Here is a 16,331-nt window from a genome sequence, read left to right on the forward strand (position 1 = left end):
CATGTGTCCTCGGGAGTGCTTTTCCTATTATAAGAGTTTGTTCAGGCTTGTCCTTTGCTACAAAAAGGATTGGGCCACCTTGCTGCACTTTATTTACTTTTGTTACTTGTTGCTCGTTACAATTTATCTTATCACAAAATTATGTGTTACCACTTATTTCAGTACTTGCAGAGAATACCTTGCTGAAAACCGCTTATCATTTCCTTCTGTTCCTCATTGGGTTCGACACTCTTACTTATCGAAAGGACTATGATAGATCCCCTATACTTGTGGGTCATCATTCGCCATGTTTTTTAGATAACAAAATTTCTAAATTTGCCGTGTTCCCTTGGGAAAAGTTCTACAGTTGTCATATTTTCAAAGAACAAATATCCTAATTTTGCCATGTGCCTATAGCAAATTACTAATTTAGCCATCTTTTTTTGAAGAAAAAATCTACTAATTTTGCCGTGTGTCTATGGCAATTTGCTACATTTTGCCAAATATGTTAAAAAACAAATCTTCTTAATTTGTCATGTGCCCATATACAAATTTTCGAAGACTTGCCATGTTTTTCATAGAACTAAATTCCTAATTTTTCTAATTCCCCAATTTGCCATATTTTCAAAGAAAACTAATTCTAACTTTGCCATGTGCCCATAACAAGTTCTCAAAAGTTGTCATGCGTTTTTTAGAGAAAAAATATCCTAAAATTTGTCATGTGCCCATGCCAAATATCTAATTTTTTCATCTTTTCAAAAGAAAAAATTCCTAATGTTGCCATATTTTTAAAGAACAAAATTCCTAACATTGCCATGTTTCCATTACAAATTCCAAATAGCTGCCATGTCTTTTTAGAAGACAAATTCCCTAAATTTATCATGTGTAATTTTATTATCGGTAGCATGGCAGTTACTTTTTTAGACCATGACAATTCTATTGAATAGAACTTGTTAGTTTTTTTGGAGGTAGCATGGCAATTTTCATCACTTAGGCCATGACAAACTTATTAAAGCTTTATTGTAGTTAGCATGGAAATTTTCACTATTTAGACCATGTTAATTTTTCTCTGTCTTACAGCTATTTTTTTGGACCATGACAAAGTTATCAGACTTACAATGGCAAATTTATTTAATATACCATGTTAATATATTATTTCTATCATACTATCAGATTTCTTGACATGGAATTTTTTTTGCCTTCACACAAGCACAAATGTTTTTTGCATCACAGATTTTCTGTGATGTTAAAACTAGAGAAAATTTATAAATTTTCCATCATTTTTAGAGAAACCTATTTTTTCTGACTTTTCCATGTTAAACACCCCTAATTATAATTTTTTTGCCATGAACTAGATAAACATTTTTTCTATTAAAGTTGCCAGCACCATTCTTGTTGTTATTAACTAGGTCATTGCAATTTTAATTTTTAGAAAATACAACACATGCCCATTTTAGTATTAAGTGCACAACAATTTTATGTTTAATTGCATGGGAATTTTATTTTCCTTATTACCACTTTTTGTTTTGCATTTATATAAATTTTCAAATATATTTTGTATAATGTCATCGTCAATCATGGTAATTTTTGTGTACATCATGGGTAAATTATTTGAACATACCATGACAATTTTGTGGAACATACCATGGCAAATTCTTTTTATAAGTTTTATTTATTTGAACATTTTTGCCATGGTAAATTATTACAAATATTTTTTTGCCATGGTAAAATTGCCATGTGATCATCAGATATATTTTCAAAATTTGCCCCAACAAACTTCATTTACAAGTATTACCATGGCATGTCCAAATAAATTTGGTTAAATGCCATTGCTCACTAGATACATTTTCCTTAAATTTGTCATGTTTCTATAGAAAATGTTTTCCTTAGATTTACTTTATTCTAAACTGTCGCCTTTGAATTTTTTTAGGATTTGAAAATTATCTACTTTTTTGCTATGTAATCAGAATTATTTTTTTTCTATTTTTCTATGTTTTCTAGAGATGGCAAATTTGTTGTGTATAAGATGATCTTTTAAATCATGTCCCTTTTATCTACATACGACAAATCATTTTTTGTTCATTTCAGGTAATCAACTCATGGTTCAGTTTTAAGTAAGATTTTTTGCTTTTGCCAAAAAAAAACATGATGATTCTGGTACTCAACCCATATGCCAGTTTTAAGTCAGATTTTTTGCTTTTCAGGAAACCCCTTAATAATTGGGTTAATTAACTTGAAGCACACAATAAATGTTTTTTAAAAACATCCGTATCTTTTAGACCCTAACTCTAAATTTGTCATATTATATATGAAATTTAATTAGAAAAAGTGTAATCTGAATATGATGTTTTTACTTGTTAACCATTTAAAAAATGCTATTTAGGGTGCAACCTTAATCAATAACGAATGATCCATCTTTCTTTTATGCCGGTGCCGAACCGGATTGGAAATGAACGCCCCTAGCAAAACCAGGATTGGAGACAAGAAACATCTATAACCATGCATGCACATCTCGCCAAAGCCTCACAGGAAAAAGAACAGATTTCTCATCTAATGCCGAGAGAGGGACGCCTTAAGATTGACAAAATTCAAATGCATTGTGGTTGTGTGAGCACTGAGGCTACAGCCGGCGAGGGTGGTAAGGAGGATAAAAGACAACATAGATGAGATGCCATATGTTAAAGAAAGAACGTGAATCTATTGGGGTCTTGACTCATGGTTATTAGGTTAGAGAAGCGTGGTATTTCTTTCTCTCATTACAACTCACGAGCTCTTTTGTAGGTAACCTTCAGTCCAGGCGGATCAAGATCTGACGTTCCCCATATTGTCGTCCTTTTCCAAACGCAAAAAAAAGCTGGCAAGTTAACCTTAGAATGAGTTTTTAATATATAGGCGAATACATCGGAGAGGCGAGCCGACACATCATCTTGAGATTGACAAGTACATTACCGAAAGTCATGGAATAAAGCTAGAAAAATGCGACCATCAGTGTTAAATTTAGAACTTGAACTTTGATGGACTGAGGTATCAATGACCTACTAACTATCCAACCAGGGCGAACCAACCTGTGGTTGGATGGTTAGAGGGACTGTGATATCTCCAGCCCACCAGGGTTCAAGTTCTGGTGCTCGCATTTATTCTTGAAATTATTTCAGGATTTCCGGCGATGTGCTCATAGGGGTAGGGTGTGCGTGTGTGTGTTCATAGGATGAGTGTATGCACGTGTATAAGAGCGCTTGCCTTTGTACTGTATTAAAAAATACTATCCAACCAGGTTTGCAACCTTATAATAAGTTGAGAAATTATTTACTTGGCACATGAGCGAATCTGAGACAATGGAGGCGATTTAACAATGTGAAATCGAACAATTAAATCCCCGGAAAGACTCCATTTCAAGTCCATCATTCTTTTCTACATACAACAAATTGAGCTAAGTAGTGGAGTAAGTAACTAATGACTCAGTACACCGCGAGGAAGCAAAACTTTGTGAGCTCAGTCTACAAGGACCCTGCTTGGAAGGGCCGAGCCCATGAACCCTGACACCTGGGCCCCGCCCCCTGGCCCCACCCCCAATATCACCACCTTCCCGCCATTTTCCACCACTGCCGCCGCCGCCGCCGGTTCAAACACCTCCACAGCCCACCTCCACAGCACCTCGTCAAGAAAGTGTCCAGAAGCCGCGGTGAGAGCCTCAGCCGCCTCGTCGTCGAGCTGCACCTCCTTGCCGACCGCCCCAACGAGCACTTCACGGATGGCCGCCGCGGCGCGCTGGTCAGCGTCGGCGTCCTTGTCAAGGGTGAGGACGCCGGTGGCGACCGACTCGAGGAGGTGGTGCAAGTCCCCGTGTTCCCTGCTGTCACTCTCGTGGGTGATGTCGCTCGGAACAGCATCGTCGTCACTGTCGTTGCCGGCGCAGAGGTTGAGGTCAAGGTCGATGCCATGGCCGGAGCTGGAGCCGTGCAGTGCCCTCTTGCACTCCCTTGTTGGTGGCTCGATCTCTGCCTTCCTCTTGACATCGCCGGGCGACGACGACGACCATAACCGCAGGCTGATGACGTCGGTGGCCCGGTTTGCAAGCTCTGATGTTGTGAAGATAATGATGGATCCAGAGAGATCGAGTTCTTGGCCGAAATGGTCCTTGATACAACCGCACCTGGAGGCCGCCACGAGACACTCGACAACGTGCCGCAGCGCGTGCTCGACGTCGGGGATGACGAGCACGAACCTGTTGCAAGTGAGCTTGCACGCCCTCGAGACCACATCAGAGCAGAAATCCTCGGCGCAGCTGAATTTCTTGGGATCCGCGGCTATGATCTGATGGGCCGAGCCACAGCACGTCTCGGCGATCACCGCCGCCGCCCGTTGCTGGGCAGCGTGGTCGCTCCCCTTGAAGAACAGACAGACGCCCTTACTTCCATAGCTCCGGCTGCTGGCGACCGCCTCCGCGATCTCCGCGACGGTGCCTACAGGCTGGCACGGTATGTTTTTGCGCAGCCGCCGCTCCAGCTCATGCGCCACTCCATCGTGACTCCCCTGAGCACGACCGTCGGAGGTGGCCGTGTCCGAGAGTGGGAGGAGGGTGCCAAGAGCGAGCGTCGTCTTCACGTCCGGGCGCTCCGGCTCCATGAGGCCCGGACAAGGCAGAGGCGATGGAGGTGACCACCTGCTGCTGCTCCTTGGGTGCCCCATCAATCCCTCTAAGCCCAAGAAGCCTGCAATGCTCGGCGTGCTCTGGCTGCTCGGCAGCAGGCAAGGACTCGGCCACCACGAGTTTGGAGGTGCAGATAGCCCAGGACCAAAGCAAGAAGGGGAGCACGGATCATTCTGCTGGCTGCGCCACAGGTGAAGCTTTCTGCACAGCCTGCTCCATTTCCTCTTGAGTTCGATCAGATGGTTTCCCTGGATCATCACCACCAAATAAAAAGGAGATAAGACATCCAATTCAAATCAAACTGGCATAGATTTCGCTGTGAGTATGAACTATGAAGCACATTTGAAGAAGTGCAATGAAATGTTCTGTCTGATCTCCAAGTTGCTCCTAGTTACCTGGTGTGGCATTTGATGATCGGCCGGTGGCTTGTTGTCGAGCACCAGCCAGGCCGGGAGGCTGCAGCGTAGGCCCTCCGTGCCAGCCTCTGCCTTGACGACGGACGCCTCCCTCTCGTAGCTCCTGTTGCATTCGCTGCACAGCACCAGCTTGTCTTCCTCCTGCTCGCCTCCCAGCGCCATTGGCTCAGCTGCCATTGCCACAGGACTCTGGGCAAGCAGCTGCCTGGTCGCCATGGCCTGCTGCATCGCAGTCGCACTGTTGGAACATCAGGGGACAAACAAAACGATGTCAAGCACACTACCATGACAAAGTTTCCATCAATTTATTTGAAGTTTTTACAGGTACAAGCACACTACAAAAGGAGCAAGCAGAAAAGATCAGGCAGATTTTATTCAAAAAAGGCGGAGCAGTTTCATGGAATTTCCAGTGTATTGCAGGGAAAATAATCATAGGGACATAACTGTAGCCATATCAAACCATCTATCTAGAGTAGTTTGAATTTTTGTACCATCCCCATCTACTACTACAAATACTCTCTATGATTGATCTTGTGTGCATGAAAAGTGCATCATTGCAAGGAAAAGGGCACCGGATCAGTCTCACAAGTCACACATTTGTGTACCAAAAAGGGGGGCAGGCTAGGCACTGTTGCTGCTGCATCAGAAGAAGACTTTTGCGCCGAGCATGCAGAGAACCTAATCGGATCAGATGGAATCTCTGCAGAGGCTAAAAAGCATTGCATTCCCCAAAAATAACACTCTTTTTCTCTCCATCTCTCTCTCTCTCTGTGTCTCTCATCAATTTCTACTGCCTGCAGCATGCATGATCAAGCCTGCAAGCTCACATGCTTTCAGTTTAGATGACAAGAAAGCTCAAGCACCTCATTAATGTCGAAAGATGAAATGGTATTTTATACTACTACTCTACTTGAGGTCTAGTAGTATGGAGGGTACAGATAGTACTACGGGCTAGTGGTGCAGGTAGTAGTAGAGCTTGGCTTGTTTTTGTTTTTGAAACATCTGACCTCTGACCAAGTGGTCCTTCTAGACAGCAACACACAAGGCTGCATGCAGCAACAGTGAGCAGGAAGAGAAGGCAACAAGGGAAGGGAGGACACGAGATACATGCACGACAAGGGAATGGCACTGTAGGGGGAGGCATGTTTCTTGGTTGAGAGCTGCTATGCACACGACGCATAGCAGACGATTTGTGCACGATACAGCACATCAGTGCGTCCGTGCATATTATCTAAGTGCAACAGATGGCTAGATTGACATCGTGCAGCTGTCGTGCATGTAGTGCATCGTCTGCATAGCAGTTTCGTTCTTGGTTGCTCACCTCGGAGAGGAGGAAGAATGGAGATTGTTGAGGGCCAGCCCAGTGCCGCTCGCGGTGGGGACCGCCACGGCCTGTAGCGCCCAGGCGGACTCCAGCGATGGCTGCCCACGCCGCTGCTGGCACCGCATGTAGGTCTGGTAGCTGGCCGTGGCCACCAGCCAGACGCGGCATCGCGGCGGCGCGCTGGCGCGGAGGTCGTCGAGGAGCCGGCCAAGCTCGGCCACCATGTGCTCCACGGGGCTGTACGACAACGCGGTGTGGTCGGCGCCGCCGCCGGCAGGATCCTCGTCCAGCGCCCACCGCAGGTCTCCGACGTAGACGACCAGGCCGCCGCGCTGGACGGCGTCCACGCTGCGGCGGAGCTCCGCGGCCTTGGCGTCCACGTCGGCGCGGCTCATGAGCCGGACGTGCACGTAGGAGAGCTGAAGCTTGAGGAGGTGCGCGCCGGCGAGCTCCTCGGGGACTTCTCCGCGCTCGAGGCACCGCAGCAGCTCGCCGGCGACGGCCTCCGCCATCGACACCGAGTCGCCGACGACGACGGGGTTGGTCCTTCTCCCCTGCTTCCGCACCATCACCTCCAAGACCGCCCTCACGTCCTCCTTGCAGTACGGAACGGCCACGGCCGGCGAGCTCAAGAACTGTGCCGGCCACATCCCGAAGCCGCAGCCGTCAATGCTGCCGTGGTCGAGGAAGAAATGTGGAGGTATGACCGGCGGAGGAGGGGACGAAGACGAGGATGACATCATGAGCGCGCTCTCCTCCTCGAGGTTGCTCTTGACGGTGGCGCTGGAGAAGCCCGCCTCCCGCATCACGCGGCTTACGCTGGGGTCGTCAAGAATGGAGATGATGAGCTGGTCGAGCTCCACCTTGATGGCGAGGAGCGGCTGCTGCTGCTGCTGCTGCGCGCCTTGGTGCTGCACCGGGCCCGGGGATGGCGGCGGCTGCTGCAGCTCGACGCAGCCTCGGCGCTGGTTGGCCTGCGCACGCTTGAGCGCGGCGACGAGCGAGTTGGAGAGCGCCGGGTTGGGCTGGACGAGCGAGGAGGCGAATGGCGCGGCCGAAGACGGCGGCGGCGAGTGCGGCCCGGAGTTGGGCAGGCGGTTGAGCGCCACATTGAAGCAGAGCTCGAGCGCGCGGCACTGGAGCGGGTGCTGCGCGGGCGGCACCGCGGGGTGGGAGCGCAGGCAGGCGCGCCTGAGCAGCCCGTAGGTGGCGCCCCCCGCGAGCGGCTGCGAGCAGGCGGAGCTGAGCAGCGCGAAGGCGACGTGCAGCGGCGTGACCTGCGCATGGCCTCGGCGGCGCGCGAGGCCGACGGCGAGCTTGAGCACCGCGGCCGCCTCGGCGGTGAGCGACTGGTGGATGGTGTAGGCCCCGGCGCGCATCACTCGATCGGCTGTCCACGCCCCCACCCCCCCCACACCCCGCGGAGAAGAAGCTCCTCCCCCTCTCACTTGGTGTGGCTCCTTCTTCTTCTTGTCACCACCACCTCCTCCTTTGGCGCTGCTGCTGATTCTGATGAGGCGAGGGGAGAGCGTCCGTCCCTCTTTATGGATCGGTTTGTGTCTACTGTAGGCGTGATCACTGTGGTAGCTTGGGTAGCTGCTGCCTTCTTTTGTGGCGGCTTTACTTTATCTTTATAGACCTCGCTCCATGCACACTGGACCGGATAGATAGCCTGAGCCTGAGCTGAGAGGAGAGGAGGGCCTTGTCTCTTTATCGAGGGTGGCGGATGCCGCCGCTGTGGCTTTGCATAGCCCCGTCAGGCTCCGCTCTCATTCTCAGGGCATCTTTAACAGGTTGTATGTTAGGCTTGTTGGTAAAATATTCATGTCATCAACCAACAAGCTATCATACAACTACTTCAATAAATTGTATGTAAGCTATTCAATTTCACCTTGGAGCTTGTGCAAAGGTTATTGATTAATCTACATACAACTTTGCTCTCTCTATATTTATTATATGTCACATCATCACTATGTTCTAGATGACAAATTATCAAACACCTATCTTACGACTGTTGAAGATGCGCTCATACCCACACACACACTCTCTCTCTTCCCTCCGCGGCGTGGTGGCATTCCGCCATGCATGGCATGCTCTCTCTCTCTCTCCTCCTTTGCATATGCCTCTGTTTTCTCGGCAGGGATCTTTCCCTTTCCACGCACAGCTGCCAATGCATGCAAAAGCTCGTGTGTCCCCTCCCGCCCCTTCGTCCCCAGCATCAACCAGGAGCAGTGACATGCCCACATGTACCACTCCGCTGCTAAGCGCTGCGATGGTACTACTGCCTACGTGCTCCTACTACGTCGTTGGCCATGGCGATCCCTAGGCTGCCCACTCTTGTTTTGAACTCAGCTGCCTTGTTGGTAATGATAGGGGGATTAACACTAACATGTGCAACTGCAATCTGCATTGCATCATGATATTTGCTGTATATATATACGTAGGTGATTAATGATCGTTCCATGGTCAAGGTATATTGTTGACCTGTGCCCCCACAAAAGTAACAGGAAAAGGAAAGCAAATTACAAAAGCTATGCTAAAGTACTTGATGATGCGGGCCAATAGATTATTAGATCAAAAGAAGAGCAGCCTCACTGAAGCGCAAAGCTCATCCAATTTCTGCCTGGGGTTTAAAGCTCTGATCGCCTACCACGCGCTGCCCTTCTTTTTACGAAACACAAAAAGAAAAGATAAAGGAAAGTTGGACGCATCAAGTACTTCCATGGATGAGGATGACCAATCTAATGTACGTACTACATCGCAGATATACGCTGATACAGTATGTAAGGCAGCCTGTGCAGGCACTACTGTTGGTAAAAACCCGGCGGTTGAGGTAATAAAAGGTACAGTACTACAATGAAATGTATCGGTGGACTCTGGCTCCAACCGTGGCTGTGCAGAGGAAAAGGCTACCTCCCTGGAAAAGAAGGGTAAGAAATAGAGTAAACTATAAAGAAAGGAAAATGGTAGAGATGCAAATAATTTACGGCGGCTGCCTGGACGGTGCAGACAAACTTTGCACCAATAAGGATATTCTTGTGGAAAAGATCCATGGGATTTATTTCTTTGAATTTGTAATGGTGACATGGCAACTTAGGGATTTTCTTTTTGAGGAAAACTTAGCGATATTGTTCTTGTGGAGAAGATGGCAACTTAGGGATTTTGTTCTTTGAAAAATATGGAAGATTTAGGAATTTGCAAAGGGTACATGGCAAAATTTAAGGAAATTCTTCTAGAAAAACACATGACAACTTTTTGGGAAATTTTAAAAACGGGCATATGACAAAATATAGGGATTGTGTTCTTTGAAAAGTGTTGCAAATTTAGGAATTTGCACTACACACATGCTACTTTTAGGAAATTTGTTCTCTAAAAAGGACTGACATGTCTTGGAAAATTGTAAATGGGCACACAGACAAATTTAGGAGGTTTGTTATTTAAAAACAAAAAATATGACAAATTTAGCAAAATTACCATTGTCACATGGCAAATCTAGATTTTGTTCTTTAAAAAAACATTGCTACTTTTGGAAAGTTTGTAATTGGCACGTGTCAAATGTAAGATTGTGGTTCTTTTCAAATAATGGCAAGTTTAGGAATTTGCCATGATATGTTCAATAAAACTACCATAATGTATACACTATATTTTCCATAGACTCTTGGAAATTTTGGCATGGTACATAAACAAATAAGAATTGACATGTTATGTAAGATAAAACTTGCCATAGTACATATAATAGATTTGCCATGACTCATGAAATAAAATTAACTAAAATTGTGGCTTGAAAAAACAAAAACAACAAAGTTGTTGACATGTATTTGGAAATCATGATGTAGTGACATGGCAAATGCATACTATACTTGCCGGTTTAGCTAAGGCGTATGTTATTATCACTAGATCATTTTTTTTGGGTATTATCTGGTTTGCCATGAGTTTTCATTGCAAATTGTCACCCACTCTAGTGAATAGCTCGGGTGAAATAGCTCATGGAGTTTTGCAGAGAGGGGTCCGGGGTATTTTTAGGATAGGGCCACGGGGTAGTATAAGGGTGAAGTAACCTAGCAATAAGTATTTCACTCAGTAGAGAACCAAGGTTCATCAAACTAGAAGGATTTCTTCCAGCAAAAAAAAGTCATGGATACCCGCACACAAAACACAATACAAACTTGTCCCCAACACGTCAAGAAGGTTGTCAAACTTCTTGTCTTGCTAGTTAAAAGATTAAATTGCACGGTATGGTAGGAATTGATAGATAGGTAAAATAAATAAAACGGTATAGCAATGTAAAGTATTTTTTGGTGATGTTTTCGATAGAGTAAAGCAGACCCCCGGGTCCATAGATTCACTAGTGGCATCTCTCCAAGCAGACACGTGGTGGTGTGGTCAACAAATTATAGTTAGCAGCGATTAAATTACAATATTTATACTTATGACTATGATCATTCATGGTATAATCTCATATATGTGTTATGTCCATGATATGTAGACAATTATCTATCCAACATGCATCCCGAAGTATTAAGTTTATGACAAACAAAGCATTGCAATAAGGCAAAAATACAATACATATCCATTCTCTTTTCTCACTAGGACGGATCACCGCAAGGTTGAACCCACTACTCTACATCACTCCCTTTGAAGAACTACCCATCAAACTTGTCCAAAGTAGAAAAATTGATCGTGGAGCATACAAAGCTACTTAATTATACAACAAATAAACTTCAAAAGATTCAATATATTTCAATAAAAAATCTGATCATAAAGTGACAATTCATCTATCATATCCCAATAAACACACCATCGATTACATTATATGGATCCTGATCATGTGAGGCAACTCATGGGAACTTTTTATTAAATCACAAGGGAGAGAGGAAGCCATCTAGCTATTGCTAAGGACCCTAAGGTCCTAAGGGGACTACTTAGACATGATCATGGAGGCAACAAGGTTAATAAAGGAGCCTCTGGTGATGGATCCTCCCTCCGGTAGGGTGCTGGAACAAGCCTCCAGATTGGATCTCCTTGGAACAGGAATTTGCAGTGGCAGAAAAAATCAGAGAAAATTTGTATTGAGAGTTTCTCGATCTATGGAAGAATCAGTGAAAGGCAGTGTACAGGGGGCCCACGCGACCCAGTGGTGCAGGTCAACCCCTAACCACACCACCTAGTCGTGTGGGACCCCTAGCAGGTCCGAACACTTTCTAGGATCCACGTGGTGAGAAAAAATTGTATTAAATTCTCAGGGTGTTTTGACCTTCGTAGGTATGGACTTTATGAAATGTCAAAAACATGCAAAAAGACAAAAACTAACTCTGGGGACTGGATTAATTGGTTAGTCCTAAAAAATAATATAAATTGCTATTGAAAGTATTCAAAAGTGATAATATAATAGCATGAAACAATCAAAAATTATAAATAACGTTTGGACGCATCACACATCCTCGAGTTGCATGAACGTGAGATTATGGCGAGTGGGGAGCCTGGCATGGGACGACGGGCTTCGGGCAGAGGTTGACAATGATGAAGACCACTAGTGGGTCTTGCCCATCGGTGAGAGAGAGAGAGAGAGAGAGAGCTCGGGAGAGGTGGCGACCATGAGATCTCACGCGGACGACCAGGATTAAATCTCGGCATACCGCTTCATTTTTTCTTTTGCGGACGCGCACGTGTGTGTTGTGTTGGGTCGTGGGGCCAACTAGTTTTGTTGGCCTGGCTGGCCATCCGGTTTGGGCCTTTATTTTTATTTTCTATCTCTCTTTCTTTTCTCTTTTCCTTTTTCTATTTTCTTTTCCTTTTTTCATTTTTTCTTTTAAACCCAGGATTTACTTATACTTTGAATTGCCCAAATTCAAACTACTTGTAATCCTTTGAAAACACAAAGAAGACAGGGCAAATATAAATCTATGGAAATTATTTCCCCACCCTTTGCAATTTTGAAAAAGGTTTTATGCATAAATAAAATCATTATGGCCTCTAACTAAACTCTAAATTGTTTTAGGGTTTAAGAACCGGTCAATTTGATTTTCCTAACTCCAAATATGCAATGAAATGCAATGCTTCTAAATGCACACTACTGCAGGATGCTGCTAACGCGACACTATGATCAGAGACCCTTCGACGAAACTGTGTGCGATGCAATAATCGAAAACGGTGGTGTAGAAAAACCATCAAAAAAGGTGCAAAGCGTTTGCGATGACGGATTCATCAAACACAGTTCAGATTTTGGTTGCGTGTGCGATGTAGGGCATACGGTTCAGTTCAATTAACTGTTTGCGATGAGGAGAAATAAAACAAACGGGCTGCCAGATGAAGGCGTGTGCGATATAAAGCATACGGTTCACTCGGATGAACTGTTTGTGATGAGGCGGAACAACAGAAACGGGCAGCCAATGAAGGTGTGTGCGATATACGGCATACAGTTAACTCAGATGAACTGTTTGCCTTGAGCCAAGAGAACAGAAACAATTTAACTTAACAAGATGTGTGTGATACGCGACAAACGGGTCTGTAATCAGAAATGTGTGGGAAGACCGATAACAACACAGACGATTCCTGTTAACAAGCCGTGTGTGTTGTGAGCAAACGATTGCTGGTATATAATTTATAGTGATTGATGAAATCATCACCGACGGCTTCCATTGTTTAGTCCGTGTGCGATGTGATTTGCTCTGTCTACAGAGCATCAACATATATACTGAAAAAGACAGCATTGCATAACCAAATTAAGCATACAATTACACAAGTGACTACACACATACCATTTCCACACACCAAAGTAAGCAATTACATGTATACTAAACTAGAAGAAACGAGGATCTAATCATCTACTTCTTGCTGCGAGACGTTTGCCATTGCTCTACTTCTGGCTGGATCCTTGGCCGTTTTGGGGAAGGAGGAACTTCCTCATGTCAACGATCCGCCTGAACATGGCGTAGCTCGTGTACGCCTCCTTGGCCGCGTACACAACGTGAGCTTTGTTGAGTTTCTCCATTCAGGCCGAGTGCCAGGCACGCTTGTCCTTGTTGCAGGAATCCTTCATGTCTCTATAGTAGGGGTCGATGATGGCCTCGGCGAGGTGAACCAGTGAGTCCTTCTCATGCTCCTTACTGCCCCAGATCTTGTATTGGCCCTGGATGTCGACAAGATTCTGGCAGGCGATGCCCAAATTCTTGAGCACCTTGACATCGTTGGTGATGTCCACCATAGTGAACATGTAGTGGAGGTTGTTGACAAACCTGGCGAAATGCTTGCAAGGCCTTGTGGCCAGGCAATAGTGGTAGACGAGGACGTTGTTGCGCACGCACATATGGGCGACTATGACCTTGGGACGAGACCCGGCATGAGTGCGGGTGTACTCGAGGTCAAACCCGACCACCTTGTACTTCTCCTCGGCAAGTGATATCTACTACACAACCTTCTTCTTGTAGACGTTGTTGGACCTCCAAGTGCAGAGGTTTGTAGGACAGTAGCAAATTTCCCTCAATTGGATGACCTAAGATTTATCAATCCGTGGTAGGCGTAGGTTGAAGATGGTCTCTCTCAAATAACCCTGCAACCAAACAACAAAGAGTCTCTTGTGTCCCCAACACACCCAATACAATGGTAAATTGAATAGGTGCACTAGTTCGGCGAAGAGATGGTAATACAAGTACAATATGGATGGTAGATATAGGTTTTCGTAATCTAAAAATATAAAAACAGCAAGGTAACTAATGATAAAAGTGAGCACAAATGGTATTGTAATGCTTCGAAACAAGGCCTAGTGTTCATACTTTCACTAGCACAAGCCGCTCAAGAATGATAACATAACTAGATCATATAACAATCCCTCAACGTGATAACATAACGGGATGATGAAGATGGCCACTGGTGATGGACCCCCCCCTCCGGCAGGGTGCCGGAACAGGGTCCCGATTGGTTTTTGGGGGCTATAGAGGCTTGCGGCGGCGGAACTCCCAATCTAGGTTTCTTTCTGGAAGTTTGGGGATTTGTAGGAGGAGTTGGCGTCGGTCTCACTGAGGGGGCCTCACAGGGAGTCCATGAGGCAGGGGGTGTGCCCTCCACCCTCGTGGGGCCCACGGGACTCCCCTCCGGTAGCTTTTCATTCCAGTATTTTTATATTTTCCAAAAAAATCTCTGTTGATTTTGAGCGCATTCCGAGATCTTTTATTTCTACACAAAAACAACACCATGGTAGTTTTGCTGAAAACAACGTCAGTCCGGGTTAGTTCTAATCAAATCATACCAAAATCATGTAAAAATATTATAAACATGGCATGAATACATAAAAAATTATAGATACATTGGAGACGTATCAAGCATCCCCAAGCTCAGTTCCTGCTCGTCCTCGAGTAGGTAAATGACAAAAACAGTTTTTTGATGTGGAATGCTACCTAACATATTTATCAATGTAATCTTCTCTATTGTGGCAAGAATATTCGGATCCATAAGATTCAAAACAAAGGATTAATATTGACATAAAAACAATAATACTTCAAGCATACTAATAAAGCAATCATTTCTTCTTAAAATAACATGGCCAAAGAAAGTTATCCCTACAAAATCATATAGTCTGGCTATGCTCTGTCTTCATCACACAAAATATTTAAATCATGCACAACCCTGATGATAAGCCAAGCAATTGTTTCATACTTTTGATGTTCTCAAACCTTTTCAACTTCCACGCAATACATGAGCGTGAGCCATGGACATAACACTATAGGTGGAATAGAATGGTGGTTGTGGAGAAGACAAAAAGGAAGAAGATAGTCTCACATCAACTAGGCGTATCAACGGGCTATGAAGATCCCCATAAATAGATATCAATGTGAGTGAGTAGGGATTGCCATGCAACGGATGCACTAGAGATATAAGTGTATGAAAGCTCAAAAAGAAACTAAGTGGGTGTGCATCCAACTCGCTTGCTCACAAGATCTAGGGCAATTTGAGGAAGCCCATCATTGGAATATACAAGCCAAGTTCTATAATTAAAAATTCCCACTAGTATATGAAAGTGACAACATAGGAGACTCTCTATTATGAAGATCATGATGCTACTTTGAAGCACAAGTGTGGTAAAAGGATAGTAGCATTGCCCCTTCTCTCTTTTTCTCTCATTGTTTTTTTTGTTTTTTGGGCCTTCTGTAGCGACCAGACCTCAAACAGTCTAATCTCTGTGCATCAGTGTCATCCCTGGATCAGTAATGCTGACACGCACAGTACTTGAAGGATTTATAACAGAGTAGCAATCACACACTTATTACATCGAATGTCTCCAAAGAGAACTTATTACAAAAAATATGGCTTAATGCCATCTAATAACGATAACAGCGGAAGGCTTGAAAGATAAGTGAGTCTATCAACTCCAACGGCATCACTGAGTATAGAACCACGATCCTAAAGCATCTTACTCGTCGTCTGAAGAGTCTACAACATGAACGTTGCAGCCCGAAAACGGGCCAGCACATGAAATATGTTGGCAAAGTAACACATAGAGAGTAATGAAAGAATAAAGCTATACTACATGCATATATGGCTGGTGGAAAGCTCTATGGTTATAGTTTTTGCATAAAGCCAGTTTTTCCCTACTGCAAAGGAATAAATTTATTTAGCTATCATGGTGGTTGTTAAACATTGAGAATGGTTGACAGCATTCTCAATCCCAATTAAGTAACATCATCATTAAACAAACCCAACAATATTAATTAGAGTAACATGATGAGATTCACATGATAATCCAAGTACTAGATACTCAAAACGTCCATAACCGGGGACACGGCTAATCATGATTAGTTTATACACTCTGCAGAGGTTGCGCACTTTTCCCCACATGACTCGATCTCCTCCGTTGGGATTCTCGCACTACATGGTGTTTGAGAAACGGATGACCGAGACATAGTCTTTCAGAAGCGCTAGCACCTTACGATGGGTAGACCGTACCAACCTACATCCCCTACATCTG

At 44.7% G+C, this 16,331-nt stretch overlaps 1 protein-coding gene across 1 annotated transcript; it reads right to left on the minus strand.

Annotated features, from left to right (window-relative positions):
* Nucleotides 1-3,233: 3,233 nt before the first annotated feature.
* Nucleotides 3,234-8,056, minus strand: LOC123045194 (protein SMAX1-LIKE 4). The gene is made up of 3 exons (XM_044468151.1): nucleotides 6,368-8,056; nucleotides 5,026-5,284; nucleotides 3,234-4,878 (listed from the first exon to the last, which is right to left on the minus strand). Exons 1-3 carry the CDS (start codon nucleotides 7,747-7,749, stop codon nucleotides 3,472-3,474), a joined length of 3,048 nt encoding a protein of 1,015 aa, XP_044324086.1. The 5' UTR covers nucleotides 7,750-8,056; the 3' UTR covers nucleotides 3,234-3,471.
* Nucleotides 8,057-16,331: the final 8,275 nt, after the last annotated feature.

Source organism: Triticum aestivum, chromosome 2B (assembly GCF_018294505.1).
Source record: "Triticum aestivum cultivar Chinese Spring chromosome 2B, IWGSC CS RefSeq v2.1, whole genome shotgun sequence".
NCBI lineage: Eukaryota > Viridiplantae > Streptophyta > Magnoliopsida > Poales > Poaceae > Triticum > Triticum aestivum.

What these genes read in the sequence shown, in the direction of transcription:
- LOC123045194 (XM_044468151.1), bottom strand. Translation starts at nt 7,749, where the DNA reads ATGCGCGCCGGGGCCTACACCATCCACCAGTCGCTCACCGCCGAGGCG. An exon ending in CATTCTTCCTCCTCTCCGAG is followed by an intron (nt 5,285 to 6,367) that starts GTGAGCAACCAA and finishes ATGTTCCAACAG; the next exon opens with TGCGACTGCGATGCAGCAGG. An exon ending in ATCATCAAATGCCACACCAG is followed by an intron (nt 4,879 to 5,025) that starts GTAACTAGGAGC and finishes GTGATGATCCAG; the next exon opens with GGAAACCATCTGATCGAACT.